The sequence below is a fragment of the Trichomycterus rosablanca genome, chromosome 2, assembly GCF_030014385.1.
Source record: "Trichomycterus rosablanca isolate fTriRos1 chromosome 2, fTriRos1.hap1, whole genome shotgun sequence".
Lineage (NCBI taxonomy): Eukaryota > Metazoa > Chordata > Actinopteri > Siluriformes > Trichomycteridae > Trichomycterus > Trichomycterus rosablanca.
Window position 1 is genome coordinate 985,112 of NC_085989.1, and position 19,456 is coordinate 1,004,567.

The window sequence follows — 19,456 nt, forward strand, 5'->3', positions numbered from 1 at the left end:
AACAGTCACGTTTTATAAGACTGCAGCGACTCACAGTTACAGTGTGCAGGTATTCTGGTACTGACTGTAGCTCTATACTGTTAATAAGGTGATTAACAGCAGGGAGGTAAGACCAAGACCAACAGGAGGTGAGTCAAAAGACTAAACTGAGGGGTCAACATGTGACCAAGACTAAAGGAAGACCAGCAACAGGGGGAACAAGTTTTGGTCTTGAGAGTCGAGACCATGACCAACAGTGTGTAGAAACCAAGATCAACAGAAGGTAGACCGAGACCAGACAAAGACCAACATGTTCAAGAGGCAAAATAAGACCAGGTCAAATCCAACAACAAGACCAACAGGGGGCTGAGATGAAGATAAGACCGAGACTAAACCAAAACCAAAACTGTAGCACAGAATGGGACAGGGGCCAACATAAAGATGAGGCAATGAACATTAGGGACCAGGACTATAAGACTAAGTTAAAACCAAGAACAACGAAAAGCAAGACCAAGCTGAGACCAAGAGCAAAGGGAGGAATACCTAGAGACCAACTCAAGACCTAGACCAGTTCAAAGGATGAGACCAAGTCATGACCAGGAATACAAGTTCAAATCAAGACCAAGAAAAACTAGGCAAGACTGATCCAGTACTAAAACCAATGGAAGCAAGACAGGAGTCAAGACCAGGACCAACACGAGTGGCAAAACAAGGCCAACGGGGGTTTATCTGAGTTAGTGAAGACCAAGACAAACAGGATGTTACCAAGACCAAATGAAGATGATACCAAGACAAGACCAGCAACAGGGGAACCACAGAATCAAAACCAAGACCAAAACCTAGAGAGAGGCCAAGACCAACAGTGTGTAGAGATCAAGATCAACAAGGTAGACCAAGTCCAGACCTGGACCAAAATGTTCTGACCAAGTCCAAATCAAGACCAGGAACAAAGAAGCAAGACTCATCCAGTACTAAAACCAATAAAAGCAACAGACGTCAAGACCAGGACCAACACTAAAAAAACAAGACCAGTGGGAGCAACAGGAGGTGAGTCAAAATGTGACCAAGACCAAAGGAAGACAAAGTCAAGACCAACAACACAGAAACCAAGACCAACAGTGTGTAGAGATCAAGATCAACAAGGTAGACCGAGTCCAGATCAGGACCAACATGAGGCAAAATCAGATTTAAATTCAAATTCAAAATCAAATTCAAGACCAGCAGGGCGGCAAGACTGATTCAGGCACTGAGGGTAAGATCTCCTAACAGAGGAATAAAAGTGAGTATGTGGTACTGACCCGATGGGCCGTGACACCAGAAGCTCCACTTGAGGTTCAGGTTTAGACTCCAGAATGATATTATAGACTTCTTTAAAGGTGGCTCCCTGCAGGACACGCCCGTTCCACTCCAGAACCTGATCGCCTGCGAACAGAAAGAGGTTCCAGTGATCAGGACAACAGGAGGAACCGCTGATGAATCTGAACATCTGAAACATCTCACACTGTGTGTGTGTGTGTGTGTACCTGGTCGGAGGTGGCCGACTGTATCTGCCAGGCTTCCCCTCCTCACCTTGGTGATGAAAGCACAGAGCTGACCAGATTCTGTCCTTTTACCTCCGACCACCTGCAACAAAAACACTTTGAAGTTTTGGACCTTCTGACCCTTCAAACAGAAGAACCGCCGAACCACAAGGACACGGTACGGACAAGAGTATTCAAGTAATGGGCACAAATTCCCATACACAGACACACTTCAAAGCTGTACAGATCACACAGAGGTCAGTAATAGTTTAATACTATTTTGTTTTTGAAACAGGATGTCCGACAAGCTCATGGTGAGGCGTCCACATACTTTTGGCCACTTTTGGTGTTATATAGAATATACGTAGAATATAATGTTTGTTACCTTGAGACCCAGTAGCGCTCCGGTGTCCCGCGGTACTGAACCGTCCTTCATTCTCTTGTTGAGTAAAATTCGTCCGATTAGTCGGTCTCCATCCTTCGAAGGCTGCCACGTCACCGGGTGCTGCGGGTCAATCAATCAATCAATCAAGTCAGTCAATCAATCATTTAATCAATTAATCAACCAGTCAGTCAAACAATCAATTAATCAATCAATCTAATCAATCAATCAGTCAATAAATTAATCAGTCAGTCAGTCAGTCAATCAATCATTCAACCAATCAATTATCCAACCAACCAACCAACCAATTAATAAACCATCCAGCCAACCAACCAATCAACCAACCAGTCAATCAATTAACCAACCAATCAATAAACCAGTCAATCAATTAATAAACCAGTCAATCAATAAACCAATCAGTCAATTAACCAACCAACCAACCAGTCAATCAACCAACCAATCAATCAACCAACCAATAAATCAATAAACCAATCAACCAACCAACCAATCAATCAAAAAATGTATTTCCTCCCGTTGCTGTATTGCCTGTAGCCTCCACTGCATGACATCCACCCAGGTCAACGTGCACGACACCTAGTCATATCCAATTCCCTGATGGTATTTCACCTCTACTGCTGCAGACCTCCACTCCTGACCGAGGAGGGTCGTAACTAACACACGCCCCCCCGACACGTGCATCACCGACCGCTTCTTTTCACCTTCACTGGGCAGGTTCATACGCGCGCTGATCTCCGTTATCCCCCGTCTCTGTGCAGCACCATCAATCAGCCAGCAGAGGGCGTAACTGCAGCAGTTATGAGGAATCCCTACCCCTATCCCTATCCCCCACCCTCGCCCACTCGGATCAGCAACTCATCATCCGCATAGGCTCCTGACTGGTCTTTATTATGGTGAATTCTTACAGAGCTTTAACACGTATGGAGGAACATCCTATACTCTCTGTATTTCTCCACCACTCGTACTGAAACCTCAACCAGACAGCAGAATTCATCTGAATTCTCTGATCCTCCCGAGGATTGAGGATGGAGGACGGAGGTCCCTGTTTGGTCTCAAGGTTTCCACTGTTGCCCTCGGGTGATCATTAGTGCGGTTGGACCTGAAATCTGTCAAGCTGCTTTGAGACAACATCCATTGTAAAAACTCAACCCTCCCTCCCTCAGACACGCCCGATCGCTCCTTTACAGAGCCCGACCAGGCTGGTGGTATGACTGAGACCATTATTTCTCACCATGGACATGGATGAGGACTCATTATGCCAGGATGCATAATCCCACCAGTGACCGTCCATCTCTCCTGCAAACACACAATCAAAAAATAAAGAGACGTTTTAACCAATCAAAATGTGCAAGGTCAAAAGTATTGGGATGCCTATTTTAATTACTCACTCACTGTCTTGTCTTGTGTCTCAATTAGAGTCACAGGGGGAGGGGGGGTGCTGGAGCCTATCCCAGCTTTTCAATGGGCACAGGGCACACAGTAACACCCTGGACGGGGCGCCGGTCCATCGCAGGGCAGACACACACACACACACACACACACCCAGCCTGGGGATCGAACCCAGGACCTTCTTGCTGTGAGGTGACAGTGCTACCCACCGAGCCACCGTGCCGCCCCTATTTTAATTATTGAATTCATATTTTTTCAGCCACCACAGTTGCTAACAGCTGTAATTAATCAATCATATACAGTAAATGATTTGCTTGTGACTTGCCAGCAACAGTTTAGGGAAGGACATTTCCTGTTTCAGCATGACTGTACCTCTAAAAAAGCTTCAGAACACTGAGCTCAGCCCCACTCACCTGCTCTGGGATGAACCGGAACTTCAACTGATCGATCAGCGCCCAGCCATACAAATGCTGTCATGTTTTGATCGAACAGGCACAAATTCCTACAGACACACTTCAGAAAACTCGTTTTTGAAACAGGACGTCCGACAAGCTCACAGTCGGGCGTCCGAATACTTTCGGCCACACAGCGTCTGTCGCCGTGAGCAGTTTGCGTGATGAACTACAGCTTTAGCAAATTTAACACGTCCTCTGTTAGAAACGTTTAAATTAGGGCTGTCAAACGATTAAAATTTTTAATCGCGATTAATCTCAGAATTTCATATAGTTAATCGCATAAAAAAAAATCTGTGTAAATGTTATAGAAAACAAGGATTTTTAAGTGAAATGTTACAGTTAAAATGGTGAACACATTTTATGCTAAATGTACTGATGTTAAAAACTGCTGGGACAAGAGAAAACTGTAAGGGAGTTTTATTCACTCACATACTAGGCAGTAAATGTCAGATTGTAGGTTAGAATTTCTCCATCAGCAAACATTGTAGATCAGCGGTGCTTTAGGTGGGATAAGGCGTAGTTATTGTATCAGACTTGTCTGTGGTTGTATCGTGACGATGGTTTGATGGACGTTTCTACACGAAGTGAGTGTGTCTTGACCCTTTGGGGCTTCCATAGTTCATGGACTAACGTGCTTGACTCAGCTTTCCGGTATTCGGTACAGAAGAAGAAGTTAATTAAGTGTAATAAAGTGTTCTGCTCCCGACAACTTGTGAATATAGCGTGTATTTATTTCTTTATTATGCAAGTGCATCACTACCACGATCGGTTACATTATGTTAACAAACCGTAAATGAAAAACGGTGGCAAGTCCGACATTAAAACGTTTGTTCTACCAGTCAAGTGTCAACATGAACTAGAATTTGCGTTAATGGCACTAATTTTTTTAATCGCGTTAAATTGAGGTCGCGTTAATGCGTTATTATCGCGTTAACTTCGACAGCCCTAGTTTAAATATATCACATCAAAAACAGCTAATAAAGAAGTGACAGATTCTAACAGAGAGCTGTAACACGTATGGAGGAACACACTGCACTCTCCGTATTCCTCCGCCACCACTCGTAGGAGCCGGTGTTGCAGCAGCAGGGAGGAGATCCCTCAGGCAGGGCTGACCGCGCCCGATCTGGATCTGAACTCCTGACCGTACGTGTTAGTTGCAGAAATAACTGAGGTGCCAGCAGTGCTACTACTAATCCACACGTATGCAGATCTCTGCGGTGCTATCAGCCGGTCGGGCGGTGCACAGACACGATTGGCTAGCGTTCAGAGGAAGGGGGCTGGGAAAGGCCAAAACAGCCTAACCATATCCTAATCAGAAGGCTGGCGGTTCAAGTCCCACTACTGCACCACCACTGCCCACCAGTGCCATGGTGCCACTGTTGGGCCCCTGAGCAAGGCCCTTAAGTCACTTTGGATAAAAGCGACTGCTAAATGCCGCAAATGTGAATATAAATAAGGACGCAGCTTGTGTCTGAATATCAGTTAATTAAGAATATGAATTAATTAATGACAGTAATGAAGCTCACGTTTCCTCTCATCTCTCCCGTATGAAGCAGCTCCAGCCGCTGAAGCAGCTTCTCATGGTTCGCTTCAGCATTCAGGAACTCCTGATCCTACAATATCAGCAGTAATCCAGATCTAGGTCCTCAGCCGTCCGATGTCCTTCCACCGATCTGAAGTACCGGACAGACCGAATCACCCCACACGCCCGGACTCACCGCGCCCGCGCTCTTCCCTCCGACGCTCAGAATTCCAGATCCACTTCAGGCTTTCATCCAAAATAACCCCGAGCAGCCATCTTCCTGCTGGTCACTTTCTCCGGCTCTCTGCTCCCGGCTGGTGGTTGTCGCTCCTCCTCCTCTCCGCATTAGAATAATGAGCTTAAGCGTTATTATTCCTGTAAGCAGCTCGGACGCTCTGTCCTACATGATCCTCCAGTCTCACCCGACGCAGAGCGCCGCCACCTTCAGCAACCGTGTGGACGCGTCTGACCACGAGCGCCGGACATCCAGTTTAAAAAACAAGCGCTATTAAAACACCTCTGTGTGACCTCTTCTGAGAGAATTTTGCAGTATGTCTGCGGGAATTTGTGCCCGTTCAGTCCAAAGAGTTTGTACAGCTGGGCGCTGATGTTGGTCAATAAAGTTTCAAAGTTGTTCATATCGTCTAATTTCCTTTATATAATATATAACTTATTACACCTGTTAGCAACTGTCATGGCTGAAACAAATAAATTCAATAATTACGAGGGGTGTCCCAATACTTTTGACCAGAAAATGTAGTATGTACATTTAATTGCATATGTAGAGTAGTTTGGTACCAGAAGTACAGACCACAGGCCTTTATTATTATTATTATTATTATTTATTTATTTATTTATTTATTTATTTATTTATTTATTTATTTATTTATTTATTATTTATTATTTATTATTTATTTTTATTTTTATTATTACTGCTATTATTATTACTGCTATTATTATTACTGCTATTATTATTTTTATTTATTATTATTATTATTTATTATTATTATTATTATTATTATTATTTATTATTTATTTATTATTTATTATTTATTATTATTATTTATTATTATTATTATTATTATTATTTATTAATTATTTATTATTATTATTATATTATTATTTTTTTGTTATTATTATTATTATTATTATTATTTATTGATTATTATTTTTATTATTATTATTATTATTAATATTTTATTATTATTATTATTGTTATTATTATTACACAGATTAATATTAATAATAATAATTAATAATTAATAACAAGAGTAATAATAAAAATTATTAAAATAATGATTAATTCATATATACGTGTTCACCACCTCACTCTCACCTTTCTCACCGATGAACTCACACTCGAGCTCCTCACAGCTGGTGTACTCCGGCGTGGTGTTGATCTCCTCCTCGGAGCTGCTGAAGCTCCCGGCCGTTCTGAAGTGCCCCGCCCTGCGGCTCTGGTGCATCCTGGCCGGCCTCGTGGACTCGGATTGGTCCGAGCTGAGCGAGTCGGCTCTCGCCACGCCGTCCATCGCGCCCGGGTCCAGGTGGTGCGTCTTCCGTCGCCTGTCGTCTAATACCGGGCTCCTGTTGGAAGTCCTGAACGCCGGCGAGCTCCTGTCCACGGAATACGAGCACTTAGACCCTGACCTCCGGCCGTCGAAGCCGTTCTGAGGCTCGTCCAGCTCGGTGAAGGCCAGGGAGACGTCGCTGTGCCGCCGCTGGTGCCGCGCCCGAGACACCTGGGCGTGGATCCACATCTGCTCCTCGTATGGCTGAGCTTTGACCGGGTAGCGTGCCAGGTTGGGGTCGCTGCTGTAGCGGGAGCGGTACTCCTGCTCCAGCTGGCGCTGCCGCTCGTGATCGGCTAGCGGGGCGTCCGGGTGGCGGTCCTGGTCCTGATAGCGCCAGCGGTTCGAGTCGGACGGAGAGCGAGGCATGATGCCGTCCGCATGGTGGGAACGTCCTGCTGCGTTATACGAGTTCAGGGTCCTCGACGCCAACGGACCTCTGTTTCTGTAAAAACATGTTAGCATTAGCATTAGCATTCATCCATTCATTCATCTACCCACCAACTAACTCATTCATCCGTCCATATATTCACCAGGTCATCGGTTTATCCATACAGACATCCGCCCACAGATCTGCCAAGTCATTCATCCATCCATCAACCATCCCGACCATTCATCTATTCATCCACCAATTCATCCATTCATCTACCCAAAAATCCACCTGTCTACATGTACATCCATTCATTAATGATTCATTCAAATTGTCCTTCATTCACCCATCTATCCATCAACTAATGTATTCATCCATCCATCAATACATCTGTACATCCAGCCATCAGTCCGTCCATTCATTCAATGTTAATCCATCTATTAACTTTACATCCACCGATTAATCCATTCATTTATCCATTCATCCACCCGTTCTACTCACCTATCTACCTATACATCCACACACCCAGCCATCAGTCTGTCTATTCATTCATTCATGAATCACTCAAGTCCTCTTCTGTTTATCCATCCATCAGTACATCTGTACATCATTCTATAGGTCCACCAAGACAATCCATCGACAGTCCCAGCCATCAATCTATCTTTTTATTTATTCATTGATTTATGAAGTCCTCCATTTACTCATCCATCCATTCATCCACGCATTAACTTATCAACTAATTCATTCACCCATTAATCCATCACTACATCTGTACATCTTTCTATAGATCTACCAAGTCATTTATCCACCAATCCATCAGTACATCCAGCCATCAATATATCTATTCATTCATTCATTTATTCATTCATTCATAATTCATTCAAGTGGTCCTCCATTCACCCATCCATCAATGCATCAGTACATTCATCCATTGGTCAAATAATTTATACATTTCATACATAATTCATACAAATTATTTCTACACCATTCACACACCCAGTAATTCATCCAATCATCTATTCGTGGATTTATTCATCCATTCACCTGTTTATCTATAAATCCACCCATACGTCCATCTATAGCTCCACCCAGACATCCACACCCTGGTTTATTCATTCACTCATTCATCAGCACATCCACCCGCCCAGCCATAAACACCTCAATACACTCGCTCTGCTACTGTACAGGGTGGAGGAGCCCTGGGGCAAGACACGGGCATCAACCTGGCACACTGATCAGTCAGTGATGGTATATCCAAGGTTTACTAAAGTCATGACCTGCATGGCGGGTGGGTAGAGTGAACAATAGCACACACACACACACACACACACACACACACTCACACACACACACAGGTATGGACCAGGTGTTTTCCTAAGGGTGGCGCTGTCTTAAAACACACACACACACACACACACACACACACACACACACTAGAGTGTTTGAGCTGTTTTGGCTGCACCTTGAACTATTTGTCTCACTTACACACACACACACACACACACGTTTCTAGATGCTGAGGCAGGCTGGGAAGTGCCGAGTGGAAGAGTGGTGCATTATGGGAGCTAAGCTAATGCCGTTAGCGCTCTGTATATAGCTGGAGGTCAAACAGGACTTTAACCAGTAAATGAGGGTTAAGCTGCTTAGCTGATTACACACCAAAAACTCACCCTGTCACACACACACACACACACACACACACACACACACTCACACACACCTTAACTAGCTCAGCATGTTTCACCCCCACCACAATCATGTGTGTGTGTGTGTTTTAAGACAGGAAAACACCTGGTCCATACCTGTGTGTGTGTGTGTGTGTGTGTGTGTGTGTGTGTGTGTGTGTTACTGTTTTCAGGCTCCTGCTCCACTTAGGCCTGCTTAATAATTTAGCCACAGTGTGACACACACACACACACACACACACACATTCCCATTAATGACACACCCACTAAGAACTGTCTTGATTTTAATATCTTGACATACTCCCATATATGGCATATATTCCCTTATATGGCGTTTAATGTATGTCACGCCCACAATCCCATAAATGGCAAGTTAGGCGCACCCACTTAGAACTGTGTTTTTTTCTTTCATAAAATCAGACACGCCACGCCCACATTTCCATATAAGGCATTTAAGTTGTCCACTCAAAATTGCTCTTTTCCTATAAATAAAATTAACCACGCCCTCTTTTGCATATAAGGTATTTAAGGCGTGTCCACAAAGATTTGCTCTTGTACTATAAATAATCAGCCACACCCACATTTCCATATAAGGCATTTAAGGCGAGTCCAGACAGATTTGCTCTTTTGCTATCAATAAAATCAACCACTCCCACATTTCCATATAAGGTATTTATGGTGTGTCCACACAGATTTGCTTATTTGTCATAAATGAAATTAGCCACACCCACATTTCCATGTAAGGTATTTAAGGCGTGTCTACACAGATTTGCTCTTTCCTATAAATAAGTTAGCCACAGTCACACCCACATTTCCATATAAGGTATTTAAGGTGTGTCCAGACAGATTTGCTCTTTTGCTATCAATAAAATCAACCACTCCCACATTTCCATATAAGGTATTTAGGGTGTGTCCACACAGATTTGCTTATTTGTCATAAATAAAATTAGTCACACCCACATTTCCATATAAGGTATTTAAGGCGTGTCCAGACAGAATAGCACTTTTGCTATAAATAAATCAACCACACCCACATTTCCATATAAGGCATTTAGGGTGTGTCCACACAGATTTGCTTATTTGTCATAAATAAAATTAGTCACACCCACATTTCCATATAAGGTATTTAAGGCGTGTCTACACAGATTTGCTCTTTCCTATAAATAAATCAGCCACAGCCACACCCACATTTCCATATAAGGTATTTAAGGTGTGTCCAGACAGATTTGCTCTTTTGCTATCAATAAAATCAGCCACACCCACATTTTCATATAAGGTAATTAAGCTGTGTCCACTTAGAATCGCTCTTTTCACACAAATAAAATCAGCCACGCCTGTATTTCCATATAAGGTATTTAGGGTGTGTCCAGACAGAATAGCACTTTTCCTATCAATAAAATCAGCCACACCCACATTTCCATATAAGGCACTTCAAATTCCATAGATTCCCATATATGGTATTTAAGGTGTGCCCCTCTTTTTCAATGAATAAAATCTATGGAGTTTTGGTGGTGCTACCATCCAGCCAGGCACCTACACAGACACCCTGAGACGAGAGTTTTAAGGTGGACCAGACTTCTACAGTCGTCCTGCACTCACCTGTCCACTGGGACACCTGAGGGGTTTCTTACAGCCAATCTGGACGGGTCCAGGTGACCTCTGACCTCAGGTCCAGACCTCCGACCCTCAGCACCTCCGTAGAACCAGGCACCAGATCTGGTGAGTATTTCTTGTTGTTTTCGGCACAGGTTGCACACCCACATCACCTGGAACAGACAGGACAGAGGAGACGCCGGGTCAGGACACAAGAACCCACCACCAGAGAGATAGAACTCACTCATCTCCAAGCATTAATCAGCGTAAAGGTTCTACAGGAACACTGTTCCATCATCTCAACCAGTCAGTGTAAAGGTTCTACAGGAACACACTTCCATCATCTCAACCAGTCAGTGTAAAGGTTCTACAGGAACACTGTTCCATCATCTCAACCAGTCAGTGTAAAGGTTCTACAGGAACACTGTTCCATCATCTCAACCAGTCAGTGTAAAGGTTCTACAGGAACACTGTTCCATCATCTCAACCAGCCCCACAGAACAGCTTTGGAAAGAACTGAAACATCAACTGAGACTTTTCTGACCAAGCGCCCAGTGGGCACAAATTCCCACACACAGACAAACTTCAAAGTCTCGTGAGAAGCTTCTCAGACGAGCGGCTGTTGTTCTATCTAAAAAGGTCACACAGAGGTCACATTGTTTTAATATCGTTTCTTTTTTAAACTGGACGTCCGACAAGCTCACGGTCAGGCGTCCAAATACTTTTGGCCCTATAGTGTATAAAAGACTCTCGTTTCCTACCCATGGTGACACTGGGAGACGTTCTGAGGATCTTCATCACAGTCAGGATGCTAAAAGTGAAATGAATCGGATCTTCAGGGGCGAAGTTCAGTCCAATTACCAAAACAAATCTGAACTCTGAATGAAGCAGAAGGTCGATGTGCTGCTGGAGATGAAGCTGCTGTAGATGAAGCTGCTGTAGATGAGGAGAAGCAGGTCAGGCTGACGTTGCTCCTGCGCTGCTCGTTGTCATTTAATGATGAAGTGAAGGTGTGCAGCTCTGAGCTACGTCTTGTTCCTTCATTATTCATCCATCCAGGCAGCTGAGATGAACCTCACCTCTTCACCACAACTCATCGTTCACCACTAAAGATCTGACCAAACCCTCCAAGAACTCCTAGTTTGATCTGACCAAGCCCTCCAAGAACTCCAGGCTTCTAATACAGACCACACCACCAGAGATCTGAGCAAGACCTCCAAGTACTCCAAGTTTCATTTGACCAAACAATGCAAGAACGTTCAATACAGCCCACACCACCAAAGATCTGACCAAGACCTCCAAGAACTCCAGGCTTCTAATACAGACCACACCACCAGAGATCTGAGCAAGACCTCCAAGTACTCCAAGTTTCATTTGACCAAACAATGCAAGAACGTTCAATACAGCCCACACCACCAAAGATCTGACCAAGACCTCCAAGAACTCCAGGCTTGATCTGACCAAACCCTGCAAGAACTTTCAATACAGTATATGCCACCAAAGATCTGACCAAACCCTCCAAGAACTCCAAGCTTAATCTGACCAAACCCTGCAAAGGTTCCAATACAGTATATGCTACCAAAGATCTGACCAAGACCTCCAAGGACTTCAAGAACTCTCAATACAGCCCACACCACCAAAGATCAGACCAAGACCTCCAAGAACTCCAGGTTTCATCTGACCAAACCCTGCAAGAACTTTCAATACAGTCTATGCAAAGATCTGACCAAGACCTCCAAGGACTTCAAGAACTCTCAATACAGCCCACACCACCAAATATCTGACTAAGACCTCCAAGGACTTCAAGAACTCTCAATACGGCCCACACCACCAAAGATCTGACCAAGACCTTCAAGAACTCCAGGCTTCCAGTACAACCCAAAGGAACTGATACATGAAACACATGAATTCAGTAATTAGAAGGTGTGTCCCAAAACTTTCGTCCATTTATTGTATAAGTCCATTTGTATATAACCAGGTGCACCCTATGGTGCAAAGACTTTATCCTAATGGTCTTCATATTTCAGGAGAAGCTTCATGTTGGAGTCAAATCGGATCTTCATCCCAGAATTCCAACACAATCCAAATCCAAAAAAACGTCTGAATTTTGGTGAATCCGGACGACAGAGTGGCGTCTGATCTTCACCGTCCAGATATTAACGACTGTGTGTGTGAGAGAGAGATCAGGAGCTCCATGACATCATCCAGCCTGGACTGTAAGAGAATCTGGACACCCGGCACTCGGTCAGGAACCTGATCAGACCGTCCAGTCGCCCAACACGTCACGCCGAGCTCACGCTCCTCACAGCCACCGACCTCAAGATCTTCATACAACGACGCACCACAGGATCAAAAACACGTGGACACCTGATCATGAGCTTGTGTGGTTGAAACACCTGAGCTTGAAAACGTGTCCACATACTTATGAACATAGAGTGTACTTTGGCATGTTTGGTGATGTAGAAGATTCTGTCTTTCTGGCTTTTAAGTTTGTGCCAGGATCTCCTAATTCCACAGTGGAGATTGTGTCCATATAAATAGGGCTAGTTTGATTGCAGATGAAAAAAACACATGCAGGTGTAAAGTACATGGAACAGTGGTCTCTCGCCAAGGAAGAACCTCAAACAGTCACATGATACTGAGAAGAAATCTAAAAAGGTTCATGTTCTGTCACGATCTGCTGGAACACGTGTTCCTGTCCACAGTCAAGTGAGCATTGCGCTCCTATAGGCTCCTTAAAAGCATGTTTTCATATAGTGGAAATAAAGGCATGCAGATGCATGGAGAACCTGTTAAACTCCACAAGGACAGTACGTATAAGTAGTCAAGGAAAGCAGAACCCATTGATTTTGCAGCACATGCCTTTAAGAGAGGAAATGCTGCCACCTTGTGGCTGTCAGGCTGAACTACAGGCGAAAAGGTGAAGGAGCTCCTTGTTTCTACACTCACTGTCCATTTTCTCAGCTCCACTTACCATATAGAAGCACTTTGTAGTTCTACAATTACTGACTGTAGTCCATCTGTTTCTCTACATGCTTTGTTAGCCCCCTTTCATGCTGTTCTTCAATGGTCAGGACCCCCACAGGACCCCCACAGAGCAGGTATTATTTAGGTGGTGGATGATTCTCAGCACTGCAGTGACACTGACATGGTGGTGGTGTGTTAGTGCGTGTTGTGCTGGTATGAGTGGATTTTTAAACACCTCACTGTCACTGCTGGACTGAGAATCGTCCACCAACCAAAAATACAGCGTCCTGTGACCACTGATGAAGGTCTAGAAGATGACCGACTCAAACAGCAGCAATAGATGAGCGATCGTCTCTGACTTTGCATCTACAAGGTGGACCGACTAGGTAGGCGTGTCTGATAGAGTGGACAGTGAGTGGACACGGTGTTTACATACCAGCACAACACACACTAACACACCACCACCATGTCAGTGTCACTGCAGTGCTGAGAATGATCCACCACCTAAATAATACCTGCTCTGTGGGGGTCCTGACCATTGAAGAAAGGGTGAAAGGGGGTAACAAAGCATGTAGAGAAACAGATGGACTACAGTCAGTAATTGTAGAACTACAAAGTGCTTCTATATGGTAAGTTTAATAAATAATAAGTCTAGACTTTCTTTTATTAATAAAAATGCATCAGGGTGCAACAACAAAGACAAAGACGCCCGCGAGGATCAAACCTGGGTACCTAGAGCTGTGTAACACCCATTAAAATTCCAGTTCAGCTAAACCAGAGGGAGCAGATAAAACTGGATATGTGTTGGGTCTTAGTTCGTGGAACAGCAACAGTTTGCATGTTCTCCCTGTGTGAGGTGGGTTTCCTCCGGATGCTCCGGTTTCCTCCCACAGTCCAAAGACATGCAGTCAGGATCAATGAAGCCAATAAAAACTGCACTAAGTGTGTGTGTGTGTGTGTGTTTCCTCATTAGTGAAGCTCAGCCACTACCAGCCAGTGTGAGGTGTGGATTAGAGATGGGGCGTATGGGGATTTGTGTACCTTGTTGGAGCGCAGAGACACCCGCCCTCCGCAGCGAGCGCAGAACTTGGTTTGGCAATAAGAACAAACGTGGCCACAGCCGTCGGCAAATTTGGTTTTGTGGCAAATTCCACAGGTGGGCGAGTCGGTCTTCTGCTCCTGGTCCTTCTGGGACTCTTCACCGAGCTTCTTCACCTGGTCCTTATACATCTCGAACTGCTGGTGCAGCCTCCTGCAACAATGGAAATAAATAAATTAATAATAATAATACAAATTAAACAGGTATAAACGATATTTTATTAAATACGTCTGAGACTGGAGGAATTCTAATCAAATCATTTAATAATAAAGGACAGAAACAGAAATCAGATCACAATCAGAACCAGAAGCAGGTCGAGTTTCACTGGTGGCTGCACGTTTGTAACTGTGATAAATAAAGAACAGAAAATGAATCTAGAATAAAAATGACTTGAAAGTAAATGATGGTTTTAATGACTCTGAAAATCACTGGGACGAATCAGAACCCCGACCCTGAAGAAACCAGGGGTCTCACACAGACGGAAGCTGGAAGTGATGAAGCACTAGGAACTCTGGGAAATGGAGTTAAATTGTACTTACTGAGATATAGAGGATTTCGGCCCTTCAGTCTGAGGCTCCCTGGAAAAATATTCGTATAGAACTTAATGTGAACAAAATAAAATAAAATAATGAGCAAATAAATACATAAATTAATACAAATAATAAAAATGATGATGAAAATAATAATAAACACAATATAAACATAATAAATAATATAATAAAAACAATACACAGTAATAATAATAATAAACACGTAAAATAAATAAATAATATGCAATAAATACCAATAATAAATAATTAAATAAAAGTATTCAATAATAATAATTAAACAATAATAAATATACATGATAAATAAATAATAACTATAGTAATAAATAAAAATAATACTTCACATATAATAATACTAATAATAATAATAAATTATGAAATAATAATAATAATAAATTTATACATAGTAATACTACTAATAATAATAAATTATGAAATAATAATAATAAATTAATACATAATAATAATAATAAATAATAATAAACAATAATAATAAATAATAATAATAACAATAATGATAATAATAAACAAACAATAATAATAATAAATAATAATCATTAATAACAATAATAATAATAATAATAATAATAATAATTAATGATAATATAATAATAATAATAATAATAATAAAGATGGTGATAATAAACCAATAAAAAATGAACACAAGCCAAAATAAACATTTATGTATAAACAAAGTAAAATAATATGGAAGAATGCCGAGAGCGTAGCATGATCCTCCTCCATACATGTACAGGTCAGAGGGGGGCAGGTGCTAGTGTGTGACTTTTTGGTCAGTATGTCTGTAAATTTTTACTGATTTTATTGATTGAAAGCGAGACAAAATCAATCAGATGTGAAAACCGTCCGTACTCAAAACAAGCTCCATAAAGCACCAAGCTCGATTACAATGAACACCATCGGGATGAATTAGAACATCAACTGCTAACCAGGCTTTCTCACCCAGTGTCTGTTAGTACCTGACGCTACGAATGCCAGTTTGACAAAACAGGCACAAATTCCCAGACACTTACTACAAAAACGTCTTCCCTGAGGAACGGAGGCTAATACAGTCACACATGGAGGAAATTCTTATTAAAATTGTTATTATTCATGAAGCTTAAATAAATAAAATAACATTTTTAATGTAAAATCACGGCGTGTTTTGAACCACATTGTTGAACCGTTTCAGCATCTGTAGTCAGACTGGTTTAGACTGGTTTCTGCAGCAGGTACCCGGTGTGATCACGGCGGTTCTGAGCTCCACTCTCCACCCTCCTGATCTACAGAAACCGAACTCCTGAAGGATCTCAAGCACCAAAGGTTCAGTGATGAACCACGACGGCTGAGCTCTGGAGCTCCGGAGCACCATCAGATCTTCTGATCTGCAGATTAGAGCTCCACTAAATCCAGCGTCTCACTAATAGGATCAGAGATTTAAACACAAGCTGCCTACAAACAGAGGAATCACCGGCGTGTATCAGCGATTCTGTGTGTTTCCGCCGTCGATAATCATTTCGTGCCAACAGTTTGGGGAAGGCTCATCCTCGTCCCCCCGTGACTGCATCTCTGGGCTCAAAACGAGCTTCATAAAGCACCAACCTCAATCACAATGGACACCTTAGGGATGAATTAGAACATCAACTGCTAACCACTGCTTCACACCCAATATCAGTCAGTACCTGACAGAATGGGCACAAATTCCCACACACTTATTACAACCTCCTGTGGAACGCGTTCCCAGAGGAATGGAGGCTATAACAGGAAAGGATTCCAACAAGACTGTTGTCACGTGTCCACATGCATTCGACCGTATGGTGTATAATATTATATAATACTATATTACAATGAAAGGCATCAGGGTGGCACAGCTGGTAGAGTAGGTGTTGCATGTCAGCAGGGGTTCTCTGGACCTGAGTTTGGTTCTTAATCTAGTCACCATTGTGAGGAGTTTGGTATGTTCTTTCTACGTACATTCGGGTTTAATCACATACTTGGGCTCTCTTCCATTTTTAAAGATCAGGTTGATCAAGTGGATTGATTAATTCTACCTACACCTCCAACAGCTTGGGGAAGGCCCTTTCCTAATCTGGCTAGAGCCCTGATTTCACTGTCGGGATGAATTGGAAGGTCAACTGTGAGCTAGGCCTTCTCGCCTCACATCAGATCCTAACGTGTATAACATATTTACAAATGAACAGCCCTACTTAGTGCACTTCTAATACCAGTGGGAGTAATTTGGGGCGGAGCCCGGTCTGAGCGGACACCTCGGTCGGGATGAACTGGAAGGTCTGCTGTGAGCCAGGCCTTTTCGCCTCACCTCAGATGCTCTTTTTACTACACAGAACATAAGTTCCCACAGACACAGTCCAAAACAGCTGCCTGTAGTTTTGAAATGTGGTGTCCATATACTTTTGAACACGCAGTGTATGTGTCCCAATCCTAACCTGTGTAATATATATATAGGTAGGGCACAACCAAACCATTCATTTCTATCTGTCTGTCTGTCTGTCTAAATGAATGGTTTGGTTGTGCCCTACCTAGTGCACTTCTAACACCGGGGGAGTGATTTGGGACGGAGCCCGGTATGAGCAGACAGCTCCGTGGTGCTGAAATGAAAACCATACCGGCGGCTACTAGAACCTGATTAGAACCTTGATGCACCGGTTCTCACCCCGGTGGGGTTTAATAACGCGTTATAACATCCGAGGGGATAAACATGTGATGCAATGTGCAGGTTATGGGCTGATTTTTGGAGGAAGATGGCGCCGGTTCGGTTCGGTTCGGAACCGTAATCAGTGATGCGCTGGTGAACCTGGTGAACACATGAACGGCCTGATCGGGCTTGTTTCATTTCCTTTCAGTATCATCAAAGCAGACAGGGGTGTTGGGTTACCGAGGCCTAAAAATAATCGAGACAGCCACCCACGTCCAACCCCACACCTACGCGCGCGCGCGCACACACACACACACACACACACACACACACACACACACATGCTCACTTCAACATGGACTGCTCCTTTTCCTCCTCTTTCTTCTGCCGATCCATGACCGACAGGATGATCTTCCTCTCCTCGTCGGTCAGGTGGCTCAGGTCGGGCACCTCCTCAGCTGCCATCCTCCTCCTCCTCGGTGCCCGGAGCTTCGGTGCTGCAGACGGGCACAAGAGATAAAAAATCAAACCCAGAATCCCGCATTCAGCGAGTGCAATGCAGCACCGAGTAAACATGCATGCACACGGATTCGTGCATGTTCGCATCGCACTGCATCCCTAAAACATCGCTCGTGCACCCGTGCAACCCATCATGCACCGGTGCACCAGACTTCACACCTTCACTTATGCGTCTGTACATGCACCCCAGAGCCCCATGGTGTGGACTGGGTGTGCGCGTGTGTGCGCGTGTGTACACAGACATAGGCTTGACCAAAACCAGTCCGGTACCTTTTCAGCTGTTCAGTCCCAGTCTAACCCATCATCCCTCCGGATCCACCGCATCCGACCATCCGCGGGTCCGGCCATCCATCCAGACGCGCACGGGAATCCCTAAAGCCTTTAATGCGTTTATTTGATATTATATTATATTATATTTCTATTTCTTCCTTCTGTCTGTCTGTCTGTCTGTCTGTCTGTTCCTCTCCTCCTTTATTCCTCTGCTGCTGTAGTTCCACCCTCTGATCCACCAGATCTTTCAGGTTCCTCTTCTGGTTCCTCTCAAGTTATAAATTCCTCATTTTTTTTGGCTAAATGCAGATAAAAATGGACGCATTAAAAAGGTGGAAATTGCCCAGAATGGAGCGGAATGAAACCAGTGGGCATGGCCAGTGCGCTTTACGTAGGTAGCTTCCCGTTCTGGCTTCATGTGGAAGGCCAACGGGGACAAAACCCACGCAGTGTGGAGCACCGGTGAGCAAACAGTGCACAAGCATTTGCACTTTGTAATTTAGATATACCCATTTCCCTGTGCTGAGGCTAGTCTCTCCATCGTCTCCTGCCAATTATCCTACTGCTTCTGTTATCATTATTATATTATCTGTCTGTCGGTCTGTCTGTCTATCTATCTGTCTGGTTTGTCTGTCTGTCTATCTATCTGTCTGTCTGGTTTGTCTGTCTGTCTATCTATCTGTCTGTCTGTATGCCTGTCTGTCTATCTATTTATCTGTCTGTCTGTCTGTCTGTCTGTCTGAGGGCAGTTGTAGCCTAGTGGTTAAGGTGCTGGTCCAGTAATCAGAAGGTTTCCAGTTCAAGCCCCACCACTGCCAGGTTGCCACTGTTGGGCCCTTGAGCAAGGCCCTTAACCCTCAATTGCTTAGACAATATACTGTCACAGTACTGTAAGTCACTTTGGGTAAAAGAGTCT

The 19,456-nt window shown here is 43.6% G+C and overlaps 1 protein-coding gene across 3 annotated transcripts in view; it reads right to left on the reverse strand.

Annotated features, from left to right (window-relative positions):
* rims2b (regulating synaptic membrane exocytosis 2b) overlaps positions 1-18,858 on the reverse strand; it is a 54,161-nt gene extending 35,303 nt beyond the window's left edge. For all 3 annotated transcript variants that reach the window (XM_063009371.1, XM_063009364.1, XM_063009380.1), the window contains exons 1-9: positions 18,541-18,858; positions 18,101-18,248; positions 14,493-14,703; positions 10,491-10,657; positions 6,602-7,281; positions 3,131-3,195; positions 1,885-2,004; positions 1,503-1,602; positions 1,278-1,401 (exon numbers count right to left, since the gene is read on the reverse strand). In XM_063009371.1, the coding sequence (XP_062865441.1) occupies positions 1,278-1,401; positions 1,503-1,602; positions 1,885-2,004; positions 3,131-3,195; positions 6,602-7,281; positions 10,491-10,657; positions 14,493-14,703; positions 18,101-18,216 (1,583 nt within the window). In that variant the 5' untranslated portion in view covers positions 18,217-18,248; positions 18,541-18,858. The remainder of the gene's footprint in view (positions 1-1,277; positions 1,402-1,502; positions 1,603-1,884; positions 2,005-3,130; positions 3,196-6,601; positions 7,282-10,490; positions 10,658-14,492; positions 14,704-18,100; positions 18,249-18,540) is intronic.
* Positions 18,859-19,456: the final 598 nt, after the last annotated feature.